Genomic DNA, 19,776 nt, shown 5'->3' on the forward strand with positions numbered 1-19,776 from the left:
ACAATTTTAGAAATGATGATTATTGTAATGGTAAGATTTCCTTTTAATTCTGTATGCAATACAAAGCCTAGAATTAAAGAAAACGCCTTAGATGACTGAAACTTCCTCTTCTGTGTAGGTAGAAAAAAATGCACTTTATTTTCTTTTCTTTTTCGATATCCGCTTTGTACTGCAGTGATGCACTAAATGTAAGACACTTGACGCGAACCAATGTGCTAGCGTGACGATAGACACGCCCCTTCCCTCTGTATTTCCGAAGAAAACAAATGTCAAAATATATATAATATCCTGCCTGATGCTGTATATAATGCCTGTTTTTAAATAGAAATTAAAAAAAATATAGTAATAATAAACCTAAGATTTGATGTACTTTTATTACTGACAAATTGCTTCTGGCGTTTTTTGGAGCCTTTGTGAAGCGGATTAGTCCAATGAATGCATGTATTGACTATTTGTTAGTCAAGTGCTTAATGTGCTATTAACTGCCCTGCGGGTTCTATAATTATTATTATTTTTATTTGTATATATATATATTTGTATATAAAAATAAAAAAATATATAGAACTCTGCATAACGAAAATCAAACCTCTTCTGCTTTCCACCCAAACAGGTTTTACAGATAAATCGCCCCACCATCTTGAGTGATAAAGGTTATAGTTTTGAGAAAATAAATTAAATAAACCCTTTTAATCCTACTATACATACAATAGCCTTCACAGTTAGTCATATGCTTAAGTGTAATCTCAATATACAACTAGAATTTAAAGTATCTGAAGATACTTTGAGTGAGAAAGTACTTTTTGCATGATATATTACTGGATATGTATTATTGCAATGGTACTATATAGGTTAATATCAATGATAGTTCAATTGAAATAACTAATATAATTTAGGATAGGAAATAGTAAACATCAATAATAGTATGTAGGTAAGTGGATATATGCAGAGCAAAAACAGTTACAAACGTCATCTAGTTCTACGACTCATCTATACTTGCATGCTGACAAATACAAAATACGCAACCAAATCACATTCATGGCAGGTTTCAGGCATAATTTGTGGACACCAGATGAGTATGTCCATTACAAGACTCCAGAGAAATTACAGACCACTTTGCCATAATAAAGCATTTATTGTAAAGATTGCATCAAAGCCATACACTCAAAAAGTAGCAAGAATTTTCTTTCTTTCCAATATAATGTAATTAAATAGAAGACCAATTACAGGTAACTTGCCACTGTTTTTCTTACCCATAACCAGCTCGCAGCTCTCTTCACCTCTCTCTCGTGGGTTTGAGCTGAGCGGAGATCTGTCTGATCCTCCTAGAGCTCAGGTCCTCTGCTTCACAGAGAATTTATACACCGGCAACATTGGCATGTTTTTTATTTTTTTATTGAAATGTTTCAGTTTAATATAACATTTCCACAAAAGGTAACTTTGGATTTATTTACAATACAATAAATCTCCTCGGGGGGAGGGGAGTACAAGTTTCCCTAAGAAGAAAAAAAAAAAAATGAAACCAGAATCTACCACACGATTAAAAAAAAGTTTTCAGTTCATGGTTTCTCTCCACATTTAAGGACTTGAAAGCGTTGCCAGCGTGGGTATGAAACCATAATACACGAAAATCAAATTCTCCATTTTGAAGTCCTTGGTGGGTGGGTGTGTTTTTCTACAAATGTGTTGAAACACATAGCTGCAGAAATAATGTTTTTTATTCCAACATTTCACAGGGCAGGGTGTGTCCCCCACCACCAGGTATGTTTCAGTTTACAAAAAAAAGTACAGTTGATCCATAGCTCCCTGGAGAATAGGAAAGAGACCCCAGGTGCTCATGTTCCAAATCCAGACAGACAGACAGGGCAGTGTGTACGGACCTCTCACTGCATTTAAAGTCGAGTTCACTCCATACACAGGGTCACAGGAACTCTGGAGTCAGGCGCACAATCGCACTGGTGCTTTTGGTTGGCTTTGTCTTTTGGAAGCTGAGGGATGGAGATGAGGGAAAGAGAGAAGACCTATTCTACACAGGGGAAAAGTTAAATGTGGAGGGCAAGAGAGGGGGAGAAGGGAGAGGAGTGACAACAGATGCAGAAGCAACGCAAACCAAAAGCCGCAGGCTGCTTGCAAACAGACGGCGTTCAGGCGAAGATGGTCTCCTCCCTCCTCTTCTTGGTGAGGATGGTGCCGGGCTTGTGCTGGGCATCGGGGTGGTTGGCCAGCTCCGGTGGACAGTTGGACACGGGGCTCTCCAGGATGGCCTGCTTCAGGTCGTAGAACACGGAGGAGTCCTCCTTCGTCAGGAACGTCAAGGCCATGCCACTCTTGCCCGCGCGGCCGGTACGTCCAATACGATGGATATAGTCTGAGAGAGAGAATAAATTGTTATTATTTAAGTTTAATGTTTATAATTTTTGTATTGTGAATGCTTTGGTAACGGCAAAGAGCAATAGGTTAATAAAGCTCATTTGAACTTTGAGAGAGAGGGAAAAACAAGCAAATTTAATGAATGGATTAAGGCAAAGCAGTGGGGAAAAAATAAAAAAGATGCACACATAGAAGACAGTGGACAGAGAAGGTGAGAGCTGGGACAGAGGAGCAGTGTTCGGCCTACCCTCGATGTTCTTGGCCATGTCGTAGTTCAGCACCATGGACACGTCGTGGATGTCGATTCCTCTGCCTGCCACGTCGGTGGCCACCAGGATGTCCTTGGCTCCGGCCTTCAGGTTGGACAGGGCAAACTCTCTCTGTTCCTGGCCCTTGCCACCGTGCAGAGTACAGGCATTGTACTGAAGAGGAGAGGGAGAGAGAGTCAGGCGTATACATGTCATAAGAACAGGAGCAGAGGGTGCACTGGTTACAGAGAACTTCCAATGGCTCAGTCTCCATGAAAATATGGCTCTCTCAAACATTTCACAGTAAAATGGAAAATCAGAAATTATTCCTCATTTCAGTTTTTTGTTTTTACTTTAAAATGATTGACCAGCTCCATTTTAAGGAGTGGCACAGAAGCTGGTGGGACTGGTCTGAGTCACATTCAAGCTGTATAGAGGGCAGTGTTTGGATTAAAATTGCATTTAATTGCAGCATTAGAACTATGGCTAGGGTTTGATTCCCCAGTAAACTTTTAGCTTTTTATTTAATTTGGAATCGCCAATAATTTTTTATTTTCTCCCCTTATGTTTTTGGAATTGCCAATTGTCCTAATGCATCTTGGCTTGTGGCCACGTCCACTGCCACTTCACTTCACTTCACTTCACTTGGGGAGGGTGAGGAAGTACGACTGGGATCCTCCAATCCCAGCTGAGTCCCCAGTAAACTTAAGCTTCCATTAACTCATTCCCTGTCCTGGGCAAGTATAGTCAACCAAACTGAGTGTTCTACACTGCCTTGGAACACTTTTCTAGATGGAAACTAGTAATCTAATCAAATGCATTTTGATTTGCATAAAAAACACTCATTCAGAAAAATACTGTGAAGGCACTGCAGGGATGTCACCAGGTACAGGTCCACACATTCAAAGTTCAAAATTGTGTCTGACTTCAGGGTAACACAGCTTGTATACTAGCTTAAACAGTTTAATTCAGAGTTTAACTCCTGATGATGTTAAGCTGCCCAGCCACACTCATTCTGTCTTCTGACCTTGAGAAATGTTTGCACTTCTCTCTTTCCATCAGCACAACTGAGGATTCAATGATTGCTGGGAGCTGATATATATTGATTGTTTTTGCATTTCAGTACATGGTATTGGTTTGCACAACGCTGCGGATACAAAACGCGTTTGGTTGTCACGTCACGGTTACTGATAAAACCATAACCACCCTGAATCACGATTCTTGCTAGGCCACTGTTGTGCTGTGCTGCAGCTGCCAAGACCATATCCAGCTCTTTAATTACCAAAGAAAACAAAACTAAAAAATCTCACGCACACACACACGCACACAGAAAGCCCAGCCTCCTTACCCCCATCTTCTCCAGAGACTTGGCCAGCACATCGCAGCCCTTCTTCTGGTTGACAAAGATGATGATGGGTGGGTCGAAGCCCTTTGCCAGCACATCCAGCAGCTTTTTCCTGCAAACCCAGAGTGACACACTGTTAGGCCCCTGCACACGCTGGCACACCCCCCACACCACACATTGCTTATAATTCACAACCCTGGGTCTGATCGTCAGTGTGAAAGCATGTCCACTCGGGTACGAGAGGTGGGCAGAGCAACTGACCCGCACAGAGGAAGAGGAACGGTTTGATAAAAAGCCGATTAATAAAAATACAAAATAAAACGGGAGATGGAAGGAGAAGGTGAGTGGGTATCCAGAGGTGACCTGCAGTACCCAGAGGTGATACACATGATAAGGCAACAGGACAAGGGCTCAGAGAGCTGCTCACCTCTTCTCTCCCTCGGACATCAGCAGCACCTTCTGTTCCACACGCTCGTGGGGTTTGCCTGCAGAGCCGATGTACACCACTGCAGGGCGCCTCAGGTAGCTGCGTGCCAGCCGCTCCACTGCAGCGGGCATAGTGGCTGTGAACATCACCGTCTAAAAGAGAGAGAGGTGGAGATAAGATACAGTGTCATAGCAACAAGAGACAGTATGCATAACGGACAGCTGTCTGTACAGTAATCTGTGCACTGTACATGGACTAGGTGTGTAGTGTACCCATCTGTATCTGGGCCAGGTGTGTGAATAGCATACCTGTCTGTACTTGTGCTTTCCAGACTCGAAGTTCATCATCATCTTCTCGGGGTCCTCGGCCTCATCGGTGTCGGGTTTCTGATTGGTTACAGGAATGTACTCCAGGATCTTCTGTACGTCCGGCTCGAAACCCATGTCTATCATCCTGTCCGCCTCATCCAGGACCACGTAGGTGCAGCGACTCAGGACCAGATACCGGTTCTCCAGAACGTCGATCAACCGACCCGGAGTGGCAATTACGATCTGCACGGGAGTTTAAACAGTTACACCTCAGAGCCCAGTCGATCCCCTTGCACCTATAGGGCATTTTGTATTCAAGCAAGTAAGGGCCCAGGACTACTATGTGCCACCTACTGCAACTTCCCCCGATTATAAAAGCTCTGGACTGGGTTTATAAAGGGGGGAGCCTGCACACTCTGCACTAAGGGCCCCCCAACCAATGTGTCTCTAACTGTCTGTCCCCCTTTCCGTCCCTCCCTCCCCCTGTCCCTCCTTCACTCTGACCTCACAACCCATGCGCAGTTTGAAGCCCTGGTCCTCTCTGGAGATTCCTCCAATCACAGCCACTGTGCGGATTCCCAGAGGCTTTCCAAACTTGATGGTCTCCTCCTCGATCTGCTGAGCCAACTCGCGGGTCGGTGCCAGGATCACAGCATATGGACCCTGGTCCGAGTCCTCGATACTTGGGGGAGAGGTGTCAGAAAGAAATGAGCAACAGTTAGCGTTTTGCCCCTGGAACTTCGAAAAAACACTCACAAACGAAGGGCCAAGTTTGCAGCAGTGGATGATGAACCACTACAACCATCCCCTTTTTAGTCTAGGGAATGGAAAACTAAGTGTCTTTTGATTATTTAATTTTTTTTTTTTTAAAGTGCACATTAACATAACCCAGTGTTTTGCACGTCTCAATACTGCATTAATTATACATTTCAAAAAATCGTGTAGACTGCCACCACACTCTAAACCTCCTCACTTCGCTTGAGAAGGCGGGTTAACAGCGGGCAACAAACTATACCAAGTCAAGCTTCGCACATGTTCCCTCCTGTGTCTTGTATTATACACCAGCCTCTTATTACCGAGTCCGATAACTGGACACACGCATCAGCAGGTCAAAAGCTAAAATGGACACAGCCAAGCAGAGAAAGGTAGTAAAAGGCAGCCAGAGCGTGCACCCCCTCCCTCACCGGTCTATCTTGGGCAGCGTGGTGATCCAGACCAGCAGGGGGATCAGGAAGGCGGCCGTTTTCCCGCTGCCAGTTTCTGCCACGCCGATGATGTCTCTGTTCTGCAGGCCGATGGGGATGGCTTGCCTCTGGATGGGCGTGGGCTCCTGCAAACACACAAAGCGGCATGAGTTAACCTTGCTTCACAACCCCACACCCCCATACACAACACTGGGATTAAACCAAACCCGGGTAGTCAGACGCATTCGGATCACTTTGGGAATTCGGGTTTATTGATCGAGGCGACCAGGGCCCTGACCCAGCTGCACTTTAACTCAAGAAAGTGGGGCAACGGCATGTTAAACCTAACCTAGCAATTGATCATTAGGTATATTGATCACGGCAGCCGGGGGGGAACTGACCTTGTAGCCGCACTTGTCGATGACCTCCACGATGTGGGGGGGCAGGATGTACTCCTTCCAGTTGCGGATGGGGTTGGGGATCTTGCCCCCCTTGGTAGTGATGCTGTAGTCCTCACGGAAAATACGCCAGTCTCTGTCCGTCATCTCGTCTAGCTTCTTCTGAGACCAGTGCCTGTCATCCCAGCGCTGCTTCGCCTCCTTCTTCCGCACCTTCTTCAGACGGATCCTGGAGGTGTGGGGGGAGAGAGCAAGAGAGAGGTAGGGAACAGAAAGAAAGTTTAAGGTCAGGTCACATCCACAGGTTCTGGTGTGCACATCTGTGTTATGTGTTGAGCTGTGTAGTGTGTTTTAGTGCAGTGTTCTGTGTAGTGCTGTGTTTTGAGGAGAAATTCCAACTCACTCCTCCTGCTCCTTCTCCTCCAGAGTTCGTCTCTTCTCCATCAGGTCACCATAGAAACGGGACTGCTCCCTCTTCTGCTGCTTGAGGTCAATCCCAGCGATGAAGCCGCGGCCGTACAGCTGCACTTGGTGCCGCTCCTTATAGCTGCAAGACACAGACCCACACACCTTTACACAGACCCACACACTATCTTCCATACACACAGACTGTCCTGCACTTTCCTCAATACACACACACTGTTCTCCATTAACTGTCCAGTGTGTGTCTCATTCTCACACAGTCACTCACAGAGGGTTGTAGTCAATCGAGGTGTCCTCAGACGCGTCCCACTCGAACACGAACTTCCTGTCATTGAGGTGACGCGTGCGCCGGCGCTTCTTGATGCCACCGAGGTAGCGCTCCTGAAAGACAAATAGACAGTCAGACAGAGAAAGGTAGGCAGACAGGCACTATCACAAATCCCAGGCCATGGAAACACACGTGGGGCCATGACCAATCACAGCTATGTCCTGCCTGTGCATCCCAAAATACAAGCTCACCCAGTTTCTTTTAATAAAAACAATACATTTAGAAGTGGCTAAATACAACAACGTATTTTTTCCCCATTTGTGATTCATGGAAAGCACAAAGATTTGATAAGGTGTCAGACCCAGTCACCCCTCTCTTGTAGTACTATAAACCTACAATCCAACCCTGGCTCCGCACCCCTTCGGTAGACTGACCTTGATGGCCTGCAGCTCCTTGCCCTTGTCCTTCTCCTCGCGAATCTTCTGCCGGCCGTCGTCCTCCTCGTTACCATTGTTCTCCCTCTCCATCCTCTCCCTCCGCTCACGCCGCTCTCTTTCCTGGGGGTCCTCTACACACAGACACAGACACAGACACAGACACAGACCCAGCTTCAGAAAAAACACACTGCAGGGCACACTGCCACACACACGTTGCTATAAAGCATCATACTCAATGAGAATGTATTTTCTTATTTTCCTCCCTGACACCCTGCCAAAAATGTCAGCCCTGACCAGTATCTCACACTTAAGATCAGTTACAGGCATTTACTGCTGCGTTCACTGTCTCCATGCAACAAAAGGGCCTTTAAACATATGACCGAACCCTCCTTACCCATCATCTTCCTCCCGATGTCCTGGAATACCCTCCTTTTTTTCCTCTCCTCCTCAATCAGCCGCCTGCGCTCCTCCACCTCCACCTCCCGTCGTCGAATGGCCTCAGCCTGCCTCTCTGCCTTCGACAGGAACTTGGGCTGAGAGAGATATCAACTGGTTTGTTATCAGAACACACGTGATCGGGTGGGGGGGCTAAGGTTCCCTCTTTACTGTCTGGATCCACCTGATCCTTACGTGGAAACAACACAGGGCTACTTCAAACATAGTACATGTATATATTATACATATAGATATGATTTATGTGGGACCCAGCATTCCTGGGATAGGAGTGTTCCCAGCTCACCTTCGCCTCGGCTTCTTCCTCAGCTTTCTTCTTGGCCAGGAGCTCCTCCAGAGACAGGGGCTGGGCCTGTGGACAAGCAACACACACCGCTAAGCATCGCTACACACAACAGCACGCTTCCGAGCACACTGAAGATGGTATGCTACACTCCCAGCACAACACACACAACCCCAAGGACTTCCAAATCACACACAACTACAGACACAAAAACTACAACTACACCCAGAAGGGAGAGGGAAGCAAACGTTAAGATAACTATAATAATAAAGCAATAATAATAATAATAGGACCCAAGAGCATCCAAGAAGTGGTGTGCTTTGAGCCTGCCTCTCATTCTATACCAACGGTGTTACAAAGGCCGTGGGAAACCTAACCAGTCACCAGCAGTTACACAGTGTAGTAACAACACTGCAAGAGAGATGCTGAAGAAAAACACAAGACCAGACTTGTCTGTCATTGCTGCTGTTGCTGCTGCTGCTGCTAAGGATATAACACAGGTCGCGCCCTCACCTTCTCTTTCTTTTTCTTTTCCTCCTCATCCTCCTCCTCCTTCTTTAAGTCCTTCTCCCTCTTTGCACGGGCATCTTTGGACTTGGGAGACAAGCTCCTGGACTTCCTGCGGCCCTTGTCCCGGCGGTGCCCATCCTTGTCTCGTTCCCGGTCTTTCCGGCCACGGTCCCGTTCCTTCTCCCGCTCTCTGTCCTTATCCCGCTCCTTGTCCTTCAGCCTGCGATCTCTGGTGGGGTGGGGAGAAAGACACGAACACATGAACAAAGCAAGGGGGGAACACAAGATTGACTAAATCCCAGGAGGTCTTTTCTCCCCTCACATTTCCCTGGCAAGAGGTAAAGTTCACCCTCACCTGTCAGCTGACTTGGAACGGCTGCGTGAGCGCTTCCTTTCCCGGGAACGCTGGCGTTTGCGATCTTTGTTAGGCGAGGGCTTGCGCTCTCGCTCTCTGGACCGTGTCCGGCTGCGCTTCCGCTCACGATCTTTCTCCTTCTCCTTCTCCTTCTCCTTCTCCTTCACCCCCAGGGACTCGCCTGCCTCCTTCTCTTTTTCCTTCTCCTTCTTGTCCACAGAGTCTCCAGCCATTCTGTGGAAAGGGGAATGGGCTCGTGACTGAGGAACCAGCCAGACCAGTGCCTCAGCTGGCAAGACACTGGACTGGACCTCACTACCCTCTGTCCTACAGATGAGAAGACAAACCAAAGCTCCACAGTTCAGTCAGTGACTCTGCAGCAGGGCAGTCCAGTCACTCTAGAAATCTTTGTAATAAACGTGTGCACTGTATAAATGGTTTCGTGTAATTGCCGTTTGATATGATTTACTAATCTCGTTCTCTAAATCGTAAAAGTCTCGCTTATTCCTTAAATCGACCATTTTATCCTGAAATATGTTGACGCTAAAGCACCCCCGTCCCCAGACGCATCTCAGTTAAGAGTTTCTTTACAGTGCATTCCAAGATGCATACTTAATATTTGAAGCTATTATACACACAAAGACACAAATATCTGTAACAATGTTTTCATCTGTTTCGTTGATTTTTTTTATTTATTACACAATATGAATTGAATTTGATTTGATTTTATGTGGGATCTTGCGAAACAACGTATATCGTGATAACTTATGTCTGCATTGAATGAACCTAGTGTTAATCGTATCAACACATTCACAGATCTACACAGAACATTCTACATAACTACCAAACCACAAAAGCACAACGCTGTAACAATCACATGTATTTACGTTTACACTTTGCTGTGTGAAATTGATCGCAATCGATCGTGTCCAGGGCCTTTAAAATGCAACCATACAATTATAGAATCATGATAGAATTAAATACCTTTTAGAATATAAAATACAAAATAGTTCACCTTTTCAATTACTCCAGACCATATAAATATATCGCACTCGCTCCGTTTCTACAAAGCCGCCATCTTATGTGAAACCGGAAACGCTGACTGCATTAGGCGAGGACCGGTGGGAGATGTAGTATTCTGAGAATTGCCTTTAATGACACCTGCGGGACTGTCTGGCGCTGTGGACTACAAGTTTCAGAATGCACTGCGCATGATGACGTCATTTTCCACCGACGTTGCTTGCTTTGGCCAAAAGGAATTATGGGCAACGAAGTGTGAACGATTTGACAGTATAACACTTTAACAGAGGAATGCATGTTGTAAAGCGAATAGAAAATTGTAACACATTTTGTATTAATTATATATATATATATATATATATATATATATATATATATATATATATATATATATATATATATATATATTAGTATTAGTATTAATATCGTTGTCAACAATAACTAAATACAGTCATTGTTAAACAGTGCAAAACCTGCTTTCATTTTGTTTTGGAGTTGCGTGAGCATAATCCCTGTCATGTGTGTGATTGCCCTTCGCCAAATATCCACAAGGTGGTACCCTTACTGTATTGTTGTTGTTTATCAAATAGCTGGAGAATAATGCAATCTTAATTCCTTCACGTGGTTTTCCGCTGGGACGCAGCCGTGCACTGGAATTGTAATGTGATTAGACGAGCTGCCTGGCTGTCGGGTAGATGGCTGAAATAAGACCACAGAAGCAAGACAATTTAACAAGGCTAAATAAAACATTAAAAAGAGAATTGTCTCACGGTTTATATCAAGGTGTTTGTCTTCACCAGCACATGTGTACAAACCAGGGCAGGATTATTCTACATGTGTGTTTGAGTAGCGCTGTTGACGGATCCTTATCCATTACTTGCATAGCGGGAGTTTCACACACAGGTGCTTAAAACAGTGTGGAACCCACTTTGCCCTTGTCCGCCCTGGTCTAGTGTAAAACAAGGTCTTGCTGGGATCAATTTAGTCCCCAGTACCTTGACTGCATGATCTTAATTAGGGTTAATGGCCATTCAGCAGTGGCTCTCATCTTCTCGGCATGCATAAGCCTGAACCCCACATGTCTACTGGGGTAAAACCTCCGCTGGGCCCGGTGAGGTGGGAACACGTGTATGCATACATATATGGAGCTGGCTCGGGTTCGAGAGTCCTAGCTGCGATGGGGTTGGATGGTGTGTTTTTATCCTGTATCAGCCCATCGCTTGGGCTGCTGTCCCTGATCTGTGGATAAAATCTAATTATCTGGTTACGGAACGGGAGTCGGTGGGTAAGGTTTGGATGGGTGGGTGGGGGGGTGGATTCACAGTGGTGCAGGATCCTGGTACATCTGTTGTATCCTGAAGGCAACCCTGGGCCATCTGGTCACCTCTATGCCCCCCTCTCTCTCCCTGTCATCCATCCCTCTCTCTGATCTCCCCTCTGTCTCTCTGTCTCTCTCTCACTCTCTCTCTCCCATCCCTCTCTCTCTCTCTCTAGCTGTGGAGCTGGCAGCCTCACAATGCCGTCCATACAGGGACAGCAGTGAACAGTACACCACCTGTTCAGAGATTTATTCTGTACATGAAAAAACTAAAATTGAAAATCAGCACAGAGAGAAGGAATACATTTTTTTTAAATAATAATAATATTGGGGGTTTGGGGCTTTGGGTTAATGGGCAAATTGTGTTTTTGTGGGTTTTAATTACAGCTGTGTTTTTAGGAGAATGCTTTAATTACTATGCATGCAGGAGGGCCATAGTCTGTGCCATCTCCGCCCTGGTTGTGCAGTCAGTCTTCCAGAACTGGATCGGTCCCAGGGCATAAAGCCCCCACCCCAGGGTCCAGTGGCACCCCCACCCTGACCTAGCCCTGATCATCTCTGCTCTGCTGCAAAGGCAAGGTCAGTGCCCAGAAAGCCCTGGTTTACAAAACACTATATTTCCTACAGACATTTAAAAACACAAAGTGAATTTTGTCATGTGGCTGGTTGCTTGGGTGGTTTTGTTTTCGGGGGGGGGGGGGAGCGAAAAGGGAAGAAGAGGAGGGGGGGGTTGCAGTTGGCAGTTCCGTTTTGCACCTTTTTGTTCTTGTTTGCTCTCCAAAGCTGCCACCGATTTTTTTTTTATTGAAGGCAACAATAGTTACAATGCAGGAGGAAAGGGACACATTCAGAGAGAGATGGTGAAGGGGGGGGGTCCTGATAATGATAGCCAGAGAATGGCATCTGCACAGCACTGTCACACTCCATTAGATATTATTATTGTATCTTTTCTTCTCCCCAGAAGAAAAAAAGGCAATCCAGCAGGTCATTGAATAGGAAGTGAATGTCGTCAGCTTCCTCCTCTCTCGACCGCTGCCTGGTCGGGATCCGCAGACGGACTTCCTGTTTGGCAGCCCATGCACTTGGGCCTGTGTACCCCTCTGACTGTCCCTCCGCAACAGGTGCTATGTGAAGCCAGCTGTGCGTCTGTGTGCAATGTGGCTATACACCAGTCAACTCTTGTTGGACAGCCAGGTGCTATAGGCCAATGAAAATCCCACGGGTTTCAGTGGAAGTTTCCTGTTTGCTTTCTCTGATCTGCAATGGAGTTTTGGAATGAGAAGAGGGGATAAGGGTACATAGAACAGCCCCTTCACCCCACCCCAACCTCTCCCATAGCAAACCTGTTGCCCCAATCCTTTTCACCTCCCCCATCCCTCTCCAGCCCAGCCACACTATGAGAGGAGAGTCTCATGACAAAAGCAGTGAGCTATCGGAGTTAAGCTGTAGCCGCCTATTGCAGTTTCATGCTTTTAATTTTTTTAAAGGAAAGATTAGATTTCAAAGAAGAAGAGTTTTTATATATTCTTATATATCTATAATGCTTTTCCCCTGGCGTGTTTATTTACTGCAACGTGCACCATGTTGACAATAATCCTTAATCCCAAACACACGCAAACAGAAATAAATACACAGAGCAAATTACAGTCTGAATAAAGTGGATTGTCTCAGACTGTCGCTGTCACAATAAGAGTCCCCCGTTGTGCCCTGCATCCTCCACCTGACTCTCCAGCACTGACACCCTGATAAAGGGCTCAGAGAGTGATTAGGGCTGCATTCCACGTCTCTTCAGTTGTCCTCGTCCTCTGCCTCTGCTGACTGTCACAAATGGGGCTCTGAACACAATGAGAAGAATTTGGCACCACTCTTCAGTTCCTTTCACGTTGGTCATGAAGTTACTTTCAGTGAAAATAAAAAATAATTAACAAAAGAAATAAATATTACTACTACTGCTGCTACTACTAATAAAAATAAAAAATACAATTAAAAATTGTACTTTTTTAAAAAGTATTTTTGGCTTTTGTGTAACCAAACACACGTGGATGGTCCTTATCGATTTTGTATTTTTTATTAAGCATTTATGTGCCTGTGGTGTAAACTTCAGCCTTACAACACATGAGTGTCTGGTGTCAGCAGCCACTAGAAGTCCTTCTGTGTTGGAGGCTGCTCTGGTTAGTGCTTGGTGTTGCACCTGCTCATTTCGATGTGGGTTGAGTTCGGCGTCTTGTGAACAGACACACTCTTCAGTTCCACACACAGACTCGCAGTCCCAGATTCCCAGATCCCCAGCATCCCAGTCTCAGAGACACTGTGTATTTCCTGAAGCTGTGGGAAGATTGCCTTGGAAGTTCACACAGCTCTACTCCTAAAGAAAAGGTGTCAACGAGCTCAGTCAGCATCTCACATTATCTGCATTAGAACCTCTTTTTCACTTTTCTATTTTTTAATTTGTATTGTTATTTGTTTTTCACACTGTTAACAGGCACCTCTCCTTACATCAGCCTGCAAGGAGGCGTGAAGATGTCCTTAATTAATTAACCAATTAATCAATCAATCAATTCATTCATAAATCAATTAAGGCACCACAACGCTGTCTGCCCGTCTCCTAAGCGACACGATACGGAGGTGCCAGTCAGTCACATCTGCAGAGCCGCATGGTTATCACTGACACTTCCACAGTAGATGACGAAAACTGAATTTGTATTGCTAGTCTGCAGTTTAACACCCTCCATCACTCAACAGAGCAACAGTCACTGCATCGCATAGCACAACACAACAGCACAGCACAGTACAGCATGGCACTGAATGTCTGTGCAGTGCATAAGTCAATTTGAAAGCAAGGAGAGATTTATGTGTTCAGTACAATTTTTTTTGCCTTTCTTCAAGTCACAGCAGCAGAAATACATGGCCTTTTTTATGTAGGAATATCAGAAGTAACATTAGCAGAATTAGGAGTATTAGTAATAGCAGCAGTAATAGTAGTAGTAACAGTAGCTATAGTAGCAGAAGTAGTGGTCGCTTCGTCAGCCAAGACGGTCACAACCAAAACATTCTCAGCTGCAAATCTCTGCTCTGCTCTGCTGCACCACATGATTGTGTGAAAGTCCTGGACTGCAGAAGCCCCCCTCCTCTCTCTGTGTGGGAGAGTGTGAGCCTGCAGCTCGGGAACTGTCTACCTGACACTTTGCCTCCGGCAGTTTACTTAACAGCACAGCACTGTCACTGCTGAGCTGCTGTGTCTCTCCGGAGCGTCGAGTGTGTGTGTAATCGTAATCACACACTCCTCTCCTCAGCGCAATCTGCACACAGTGATTGAGGGAGCGAGGGAGAAGCGGCAGAAGAGCAGATTCCTCATCCTGAGATGGAAGATGGAAATGTTGTATTTTTTCAGCATTTTCCAGGTTTTGTACAGGTTCTGTACACCAGCAGCCATAATGAACCTGCATAAACAACAGTGTATTATGGGATGAGAAGAGTTGCAGTCTTTGCAGCCTCATCTTTGGCCCCTGTAGTTCACCCACTTATAACTAAGTATTAAGTAGTGGCAGCAGTAGTAATTGTAGAAGTAATAGTAGTAGCAGCAACAGTAGAAATACCGCCAGTGTTAGCAATAATAGTAGTAGTATCAAAATTTCAAGTGAATTAAAAAGAGATGCAATACATGTAAATAGATGCAACTATAGCCAATGTGGGGCTGTATTTCACAATGACTTTCACAAAAGCATTGGCAGACAATGGATTCACAGTCTGCATTTCAAACACCCGTGCAAAAGGACGCAGGCCAGCAATAAGGGCTCAACAGATCTCAAAACATTTGTAAACTGAGTTTTTTTCCCCTTTTGGATCAGGGGACCACTCTGTGAGGGAGCACCTGAGCCAAAGCTGAGTTATCCAAAACTGGCAGCTCTACATTAGTGTTTTTTCCCAGATGTACTTTTTAGCATGCATCTTGAATTTCTCTTATTATTCCCTTCTCTCTCGTTGTAATACTGGCTAAAAACAAATCATTCTTTTGTTTTTTTTTCTTGCTGCTGCCTGTCTGCTCCATTAAACCCATGTGTTGTGAAGACCTATGTGTCTCTAATGGGGTGCCATTCTTCATAGCGGCTGTCATGGAAACTAATGTGGTTAGCTATCATTTACTCCACGGGAGAAGAAGAGGAAGGAGAAGAAGAAGAAAAAGGAGGTGTGTGTGTGTGTGTGTGGGGGGGGGGGGGTGACGCATGACTGGAAAATAAAAAAAATAAAAAACAGTAGGAAGGCATGACAATTGGGACACAATGTTGATAGGTTTGTGGTTCACGGTATTGTTTTTATTTCTCAGTGGGATGTGGAAATGCATTTTGCTGTGGCATTTGCAATTATTTATTTTTATCTATTGTTATTTTTATCATTATTAATTATGATGATCCCAATATAATACATACAGGTAAGAACTGGAACACTCAAACTCCCTCTTTCACACACACACAGACACACACTCACACAGGTTTGCAGATTTATATTCCTCCATTGCTATTCCAGGCAGCCCTGCCAGTCTGAGACACGACTGAGTGCCCGAGCCCTTTCAGAGCCCTGACCGTGCAATCAGCGGCTGCAGGCGACCCGGAGCGCCAGAGTGGACAGACCTGCGCATTCCCACTGAGCCCCCCGCACAGGCGACACACAACCGCAGGTCAGCGCAGGTCAGCCCAGGGCTAGGCGGACACACACTTCTGTCTGAATATTATTAATCGTAACGTGTGGACGGGTTTTCTTTGCAATGATGTGGTTAACTCTTGTAATGCTCTTTAGCTGCAGGACGTTGTGCGCGTCTGCAAAACCATGTCAATCGCCTCAGATTAACAGGTCTGATCTAATAATAATGACAATAATAAGAGGAGAGGAGAGGAGAGGCAACGCCCTGCTGTATGTGAGACTCCATTCAAACAGCGCTAAGAAACCCTCCTTTTCTCTGTTCACCAGTTTACCGCGGCTACTCCAGTCAGGCACCAGCATTAACCCAGAGCAGCAGACCGCCTAATTGATTTGTATTATTATTATTATTATTATTATTATTATTATTATTATTATTATTAGTAGTAGTAGTAGTAGTATTATTATTATTGTTGTTGTTGTTGTTCTTATTAAAACATGTGTTTTCTTTATCTCTCTTTTCTCTACGTTTTTCCCCGCAGGGAAGAGTTTAGTGGAGCAGCGCCCCGGGTCCCTCGGGAATTACAGCCTAGTGTGTTAACATTAACGCTGACATTAACCCACTGTACCATGCAGACCCACAGGCCAGCAGACGTGATAGGGGAGCAAATTAACCTGCCAGCTGAATCCTCCCCAGGAGATGCACAGCAACCCGACACAGTGCACATCCCTGGGAGACCTCAGCAACCAAAAGCAATTCACTCTATGACAACGCCTGTTCTGTGTATATAGGATGCTATTATTATTTACAGTTAGATTATTCCCATCCGGGTCTTTTTAAACAAGCGCTTTTGTTTAATCAAAGCAACTGCTTTGGATACATCTGTTTGCAGCTGTATAGCCCCACCTGTGACAATTACTAGAGTGCGCACAGCGAGCGCTGATCTGCGTCTACAGATGCACAGGGATGTTGAAAATGTCGCTGGATTTGTGGATTATATTAAACCAAGGCGGCTCGACTGTAGATTGAGCGGACATAGAGCATCACCCATCGATGCTATTGATCTCTTCTGATGTTACGCGAGAAGCGCTCCGACTCTGATCTTGTGATAGCAACGAAATCAAAGTTTTCCTTCTTTTCCGTTCTGCCCCAACTGCCACGCTTATCACAGCTCTGTGTGCAGTTTTAGTTGTGATGTTATACAATACAATCTGTTTTACATCAGTGTATCGTAGTGCAAATTGTACAGCACAGTGGATTACAGTTTTCGGTAGCTACAGTGTATTGCAGTTAACTATAGTGGGGCAAAGTCGATAGGTTTAAGGGCAAACAGACTAGGCATTAAATACTGACTTCTATATGTAAATAATAACGATGCAAGCTTGCTGCAACTCACTATGCACGAATATGGATGCACGTTGGCTGTACATAGACTATATGTATGCTCCAATGTGTTGTATTATCTAAACAATGTAAAAATCAGTAGCTTCGAGTGCTGACAGATCAAAGGCAGATCGACAGAGGAAAAGCAAGAAAGCCGACGAACAAAACCCACAAACGCGGGCTGTGCTTTGAGTGGTGCTGTTGCTGTAGTAACGCTGCGTTTTATTACAGCGGCTCAATTAAAACGTCTTTCTTATCCACCACTGTCACCCCTCTGTTGTTTCCGTGGGGAGGTCCCACACGTGTCTCGGTTTCCAGCACCGAGCAGGAAAGCGGCCAATCCAAACAAGATAAAAAGAATGTGCACAAGTGATTGATTGATTGATTGATTGATTGATTGATGTATATTTAAATTATTTAAAATACGCTTATTTTGTTGTTCAGCAGATCTCAGAATAGTACTGTAGCGCAATGGTTCTCAAACCTGGTCCTGGAGGACCCCCTACCCTGCTGTTTTTTGTTCCAGTGGAGCTTTCAATTACTTAATTGAATCATTAATTCAAATAATAATTTCAAAAATCAGAGCCTTTTAATTCTTTTAAACAGTAGGGGATTTAAGTTAGGTACAGCATTGTATAGTGTATTGCAGCCTGGAGGACTCAGTCAAGACAGGCTGGGCCAGGGCATGTCACCGGAGGGGCCAGGCTGCACCTCCTTTCATAATGCCGTGACCTATACGTGGGCCACGTAGGGGAACGGGCAGTAAATGTCACCTAATCATGTCCCCAGAGACATGCAATTAGCAGTGGTAAGGGGTATGGAGGAGGAGGAGGAGAGGAGAGGAGGGGAGGAATAGGGGAGGTCATGGTGATATGTTTATTCCCATTAACTTCATCAGGAGTGGTCTGGGGGCAGCACAGCCTTCTGTCTCTCGGAATGTCAAGACCTTAAACCTCACTGGGAAGGTCAGGCTCTGGTGAACTTTCACCCTTCAGCCCTCCCCCACTGGACAATTTCGGTGTGGTCTCTTTTTTTTTTTTGTGCGCCACTGACGGGGGTTGGAGAGCCGCCTGCAGACCGTCCGGAGTCTCCCTCTCTCCCCGGTGCAGCCAAGTTAACATGCCGCCACTCAATGGAAACAGACACTCCGACATGTGTTTGCTTTACACTTCACAGCACTCCGCTCCGCAAGATGTCTGCCCCCCGCCCCCCCAGATCCATGCCATAGCCGAGAACATCCCCACTAGGACATTATTTCATTTTTTATTTTGATTATTTTCATATTTGTATCTTTTAATTAATATATGTATGTATTTTTAGTATTTGTAGTACATACATGTTGTTCCTTTTTAAATATCTATATACATTTAGAGAGAAAGACAGAGAGATTTTTATTATTATTATTTTTCACGAAAATTAGAAGACATCCCAAAACTAACATGGACAGGCATCCAAAGACTGAACAGCTGTTGCTATGACAACCTGATTCCTGCACCCCCCCTAAAAAAGGGGGCGGGGGAAGGGGGTTGAGGGTCTGGCATCAACAGGGTGATTATATAGAAATAAATAAATACATACAGCCGCATTGACCTCACATTTCACTGCTCTCGAGTTTAATTAATTAACCCACCTTTTAATTTGCTCACTGCCCTCAGCCCCGGCTGTCTGGGATTGTGTGTGTGTGTGTCTGTAGGATTGTTTGTGTGAGTGTGTTTTTGTCTGTGTTTGGCTGTAGCATTGTGTGTGAGTGTGTTTCTACTTATGTGGATGTTTGGCTGTGAGTATATGTGTATATGTGTGGCTGTATTTGTGTTTTTGTGCATGTGTGGTATATGTGTATGTGTATGTTTTGGCCTGTGTGTTGACTTGTATTAGTGTATGTTTTTGCTCATATTTCCATGCATGTGTGTTTACCTGTGCCTGTGTATGTTCAACCGAGCTTATGTGTGCATGTGCAGGCGTGCGTGTGTGTTTGCCTGTGCATGCACAGTTGTGTAAGTCAGTGCATCTGTCGCTTTGTGTTACCAGGGAATGTGTACATGTAGGTGGCGAAAGTATAGTGGTGGCTGACTGTGTTGCACCGACAACGACACAAGTTTCCAGCATCAGTGTGCTCATCAAAGGTGTCTGCTCCAGCTAAATCCAGCCTAAAATGAAAGCAGAGAAAGGATAAAAGGTATTTAGTCTGAAACTAAACAGACTCCTCCAGGAAATAAAAAATACATACACTAGTCTACCTGGAGGTATTTTAGTTTGGAAAGGCTATATTCCTGTCATCTGCTCAAATTCTAAAGAAACTAACTGAAATTGACAGCTGTTTGATAAGTAGCGTTTTCTTGTGACGCGAAAATAATTCAAGAAGCAAACAGAAAAATGACAATAGCTGCAGGTGATAGGCTTTTATAAATATACT

The 19,776-nt window shown here is 44.9% G+C and overlaps 1 protein-coding gene across 2 annotated transcripts; it reads right to left on the reverse strand.

Moving 5' to 3' along the window:
* Positions 1 to 1,376: 1,376 nt before the first annotated feature.
* On the reverse strand, positions 1,377 to 10,120 carry ddx23 (DEAD (Asp-Glu-Ala-Asp) box polypeptide 23). Of its 2 annotated transcripts, none has more exons than XM_066708593.1 (16): positions 10,022 to 10,120; positions 9,007 to 9,240; positions 8,655 to 8,880; positions 8,145 to 8,210; positions 7,800 to 7,938; positions 7,403 to 7,536; positions 6,969 to 7,081; positions 6,681 to 6,824; positions 6,281 to 6,506; positions 5,880 to 6,025; positions 5,200 to 5,377; positions 4,696 to 4,938; positions 4,388 to 4,539; positions 3,964 to 4,072; positions 2,615 to 2,789; positions 1,377 to 2,365 (listed from the first exon to the last, which is right to left on the reverse strand). In XM_066708593.1, the coding sequence occupies exons 2-16, from the start codon at positions 9,237 to 9,239 to the stop codon at positions 2,142 to 2,144; spliced, it is 2,508 nt and encodes an 835-aa protein (XP_066564690.1). In that variant the 5' UTR covers position 9,240; positions 10,022 to 10,120; the 3' UTR covers positions 1,377 to 2,141. The 2 variants fall into 2 exon arrangements, with proteins under 2 accessions (XP_066564690.1, XP_066564691.1); XM_066708594.1 differs by having other exon boundaries at positions 9,007 to 9,333; positions 10,022 to 10,114.
* Between the last annotated feature and the right edge of the window lie 9,656 nt (positions 10,121 to 19,776).

This window comes from Amia ocellicauda, chromosome 7 (assembly GCF_036373705.1).
Source record: "Amia ocellicauda isolate fAmiCal2 chromosome 7, fAmiCal2.hap1, whole genome shotgun sequence".
NCBI classification, from domain to species: Eukaryota; Metazoa; Chordata; class Actinopteri; order Amiiformes; family Amiidae; genus Amia; species Amia ocellicauda.

Excerpts from the sequence above, each read along its gene's own strand:
- ddx23 (XM_066708593.1), bottom strand. The coding sequence starts at position 9,239 with ATGGCTGGAGACTCTGTGGACAAGAAGGAGAAGGAAAAAGAGAAGGAG. Across the intron at positions 6,825-6,968 it reads TCGATTGACTACAACCCTCT|CTATAAGGAGCGGCACCAAG; the intron begins GTGAGTGACTGT and ends TGTGTCTTGCAG. Across the intron at positions 4,939-5,199 it reads AACTGCGCATGGGTTGTGAG|ATCGTAATTGCCACTCCGGG; the intron begins GTCAGAGTGAAG and ends ACTCCCGTGCAG.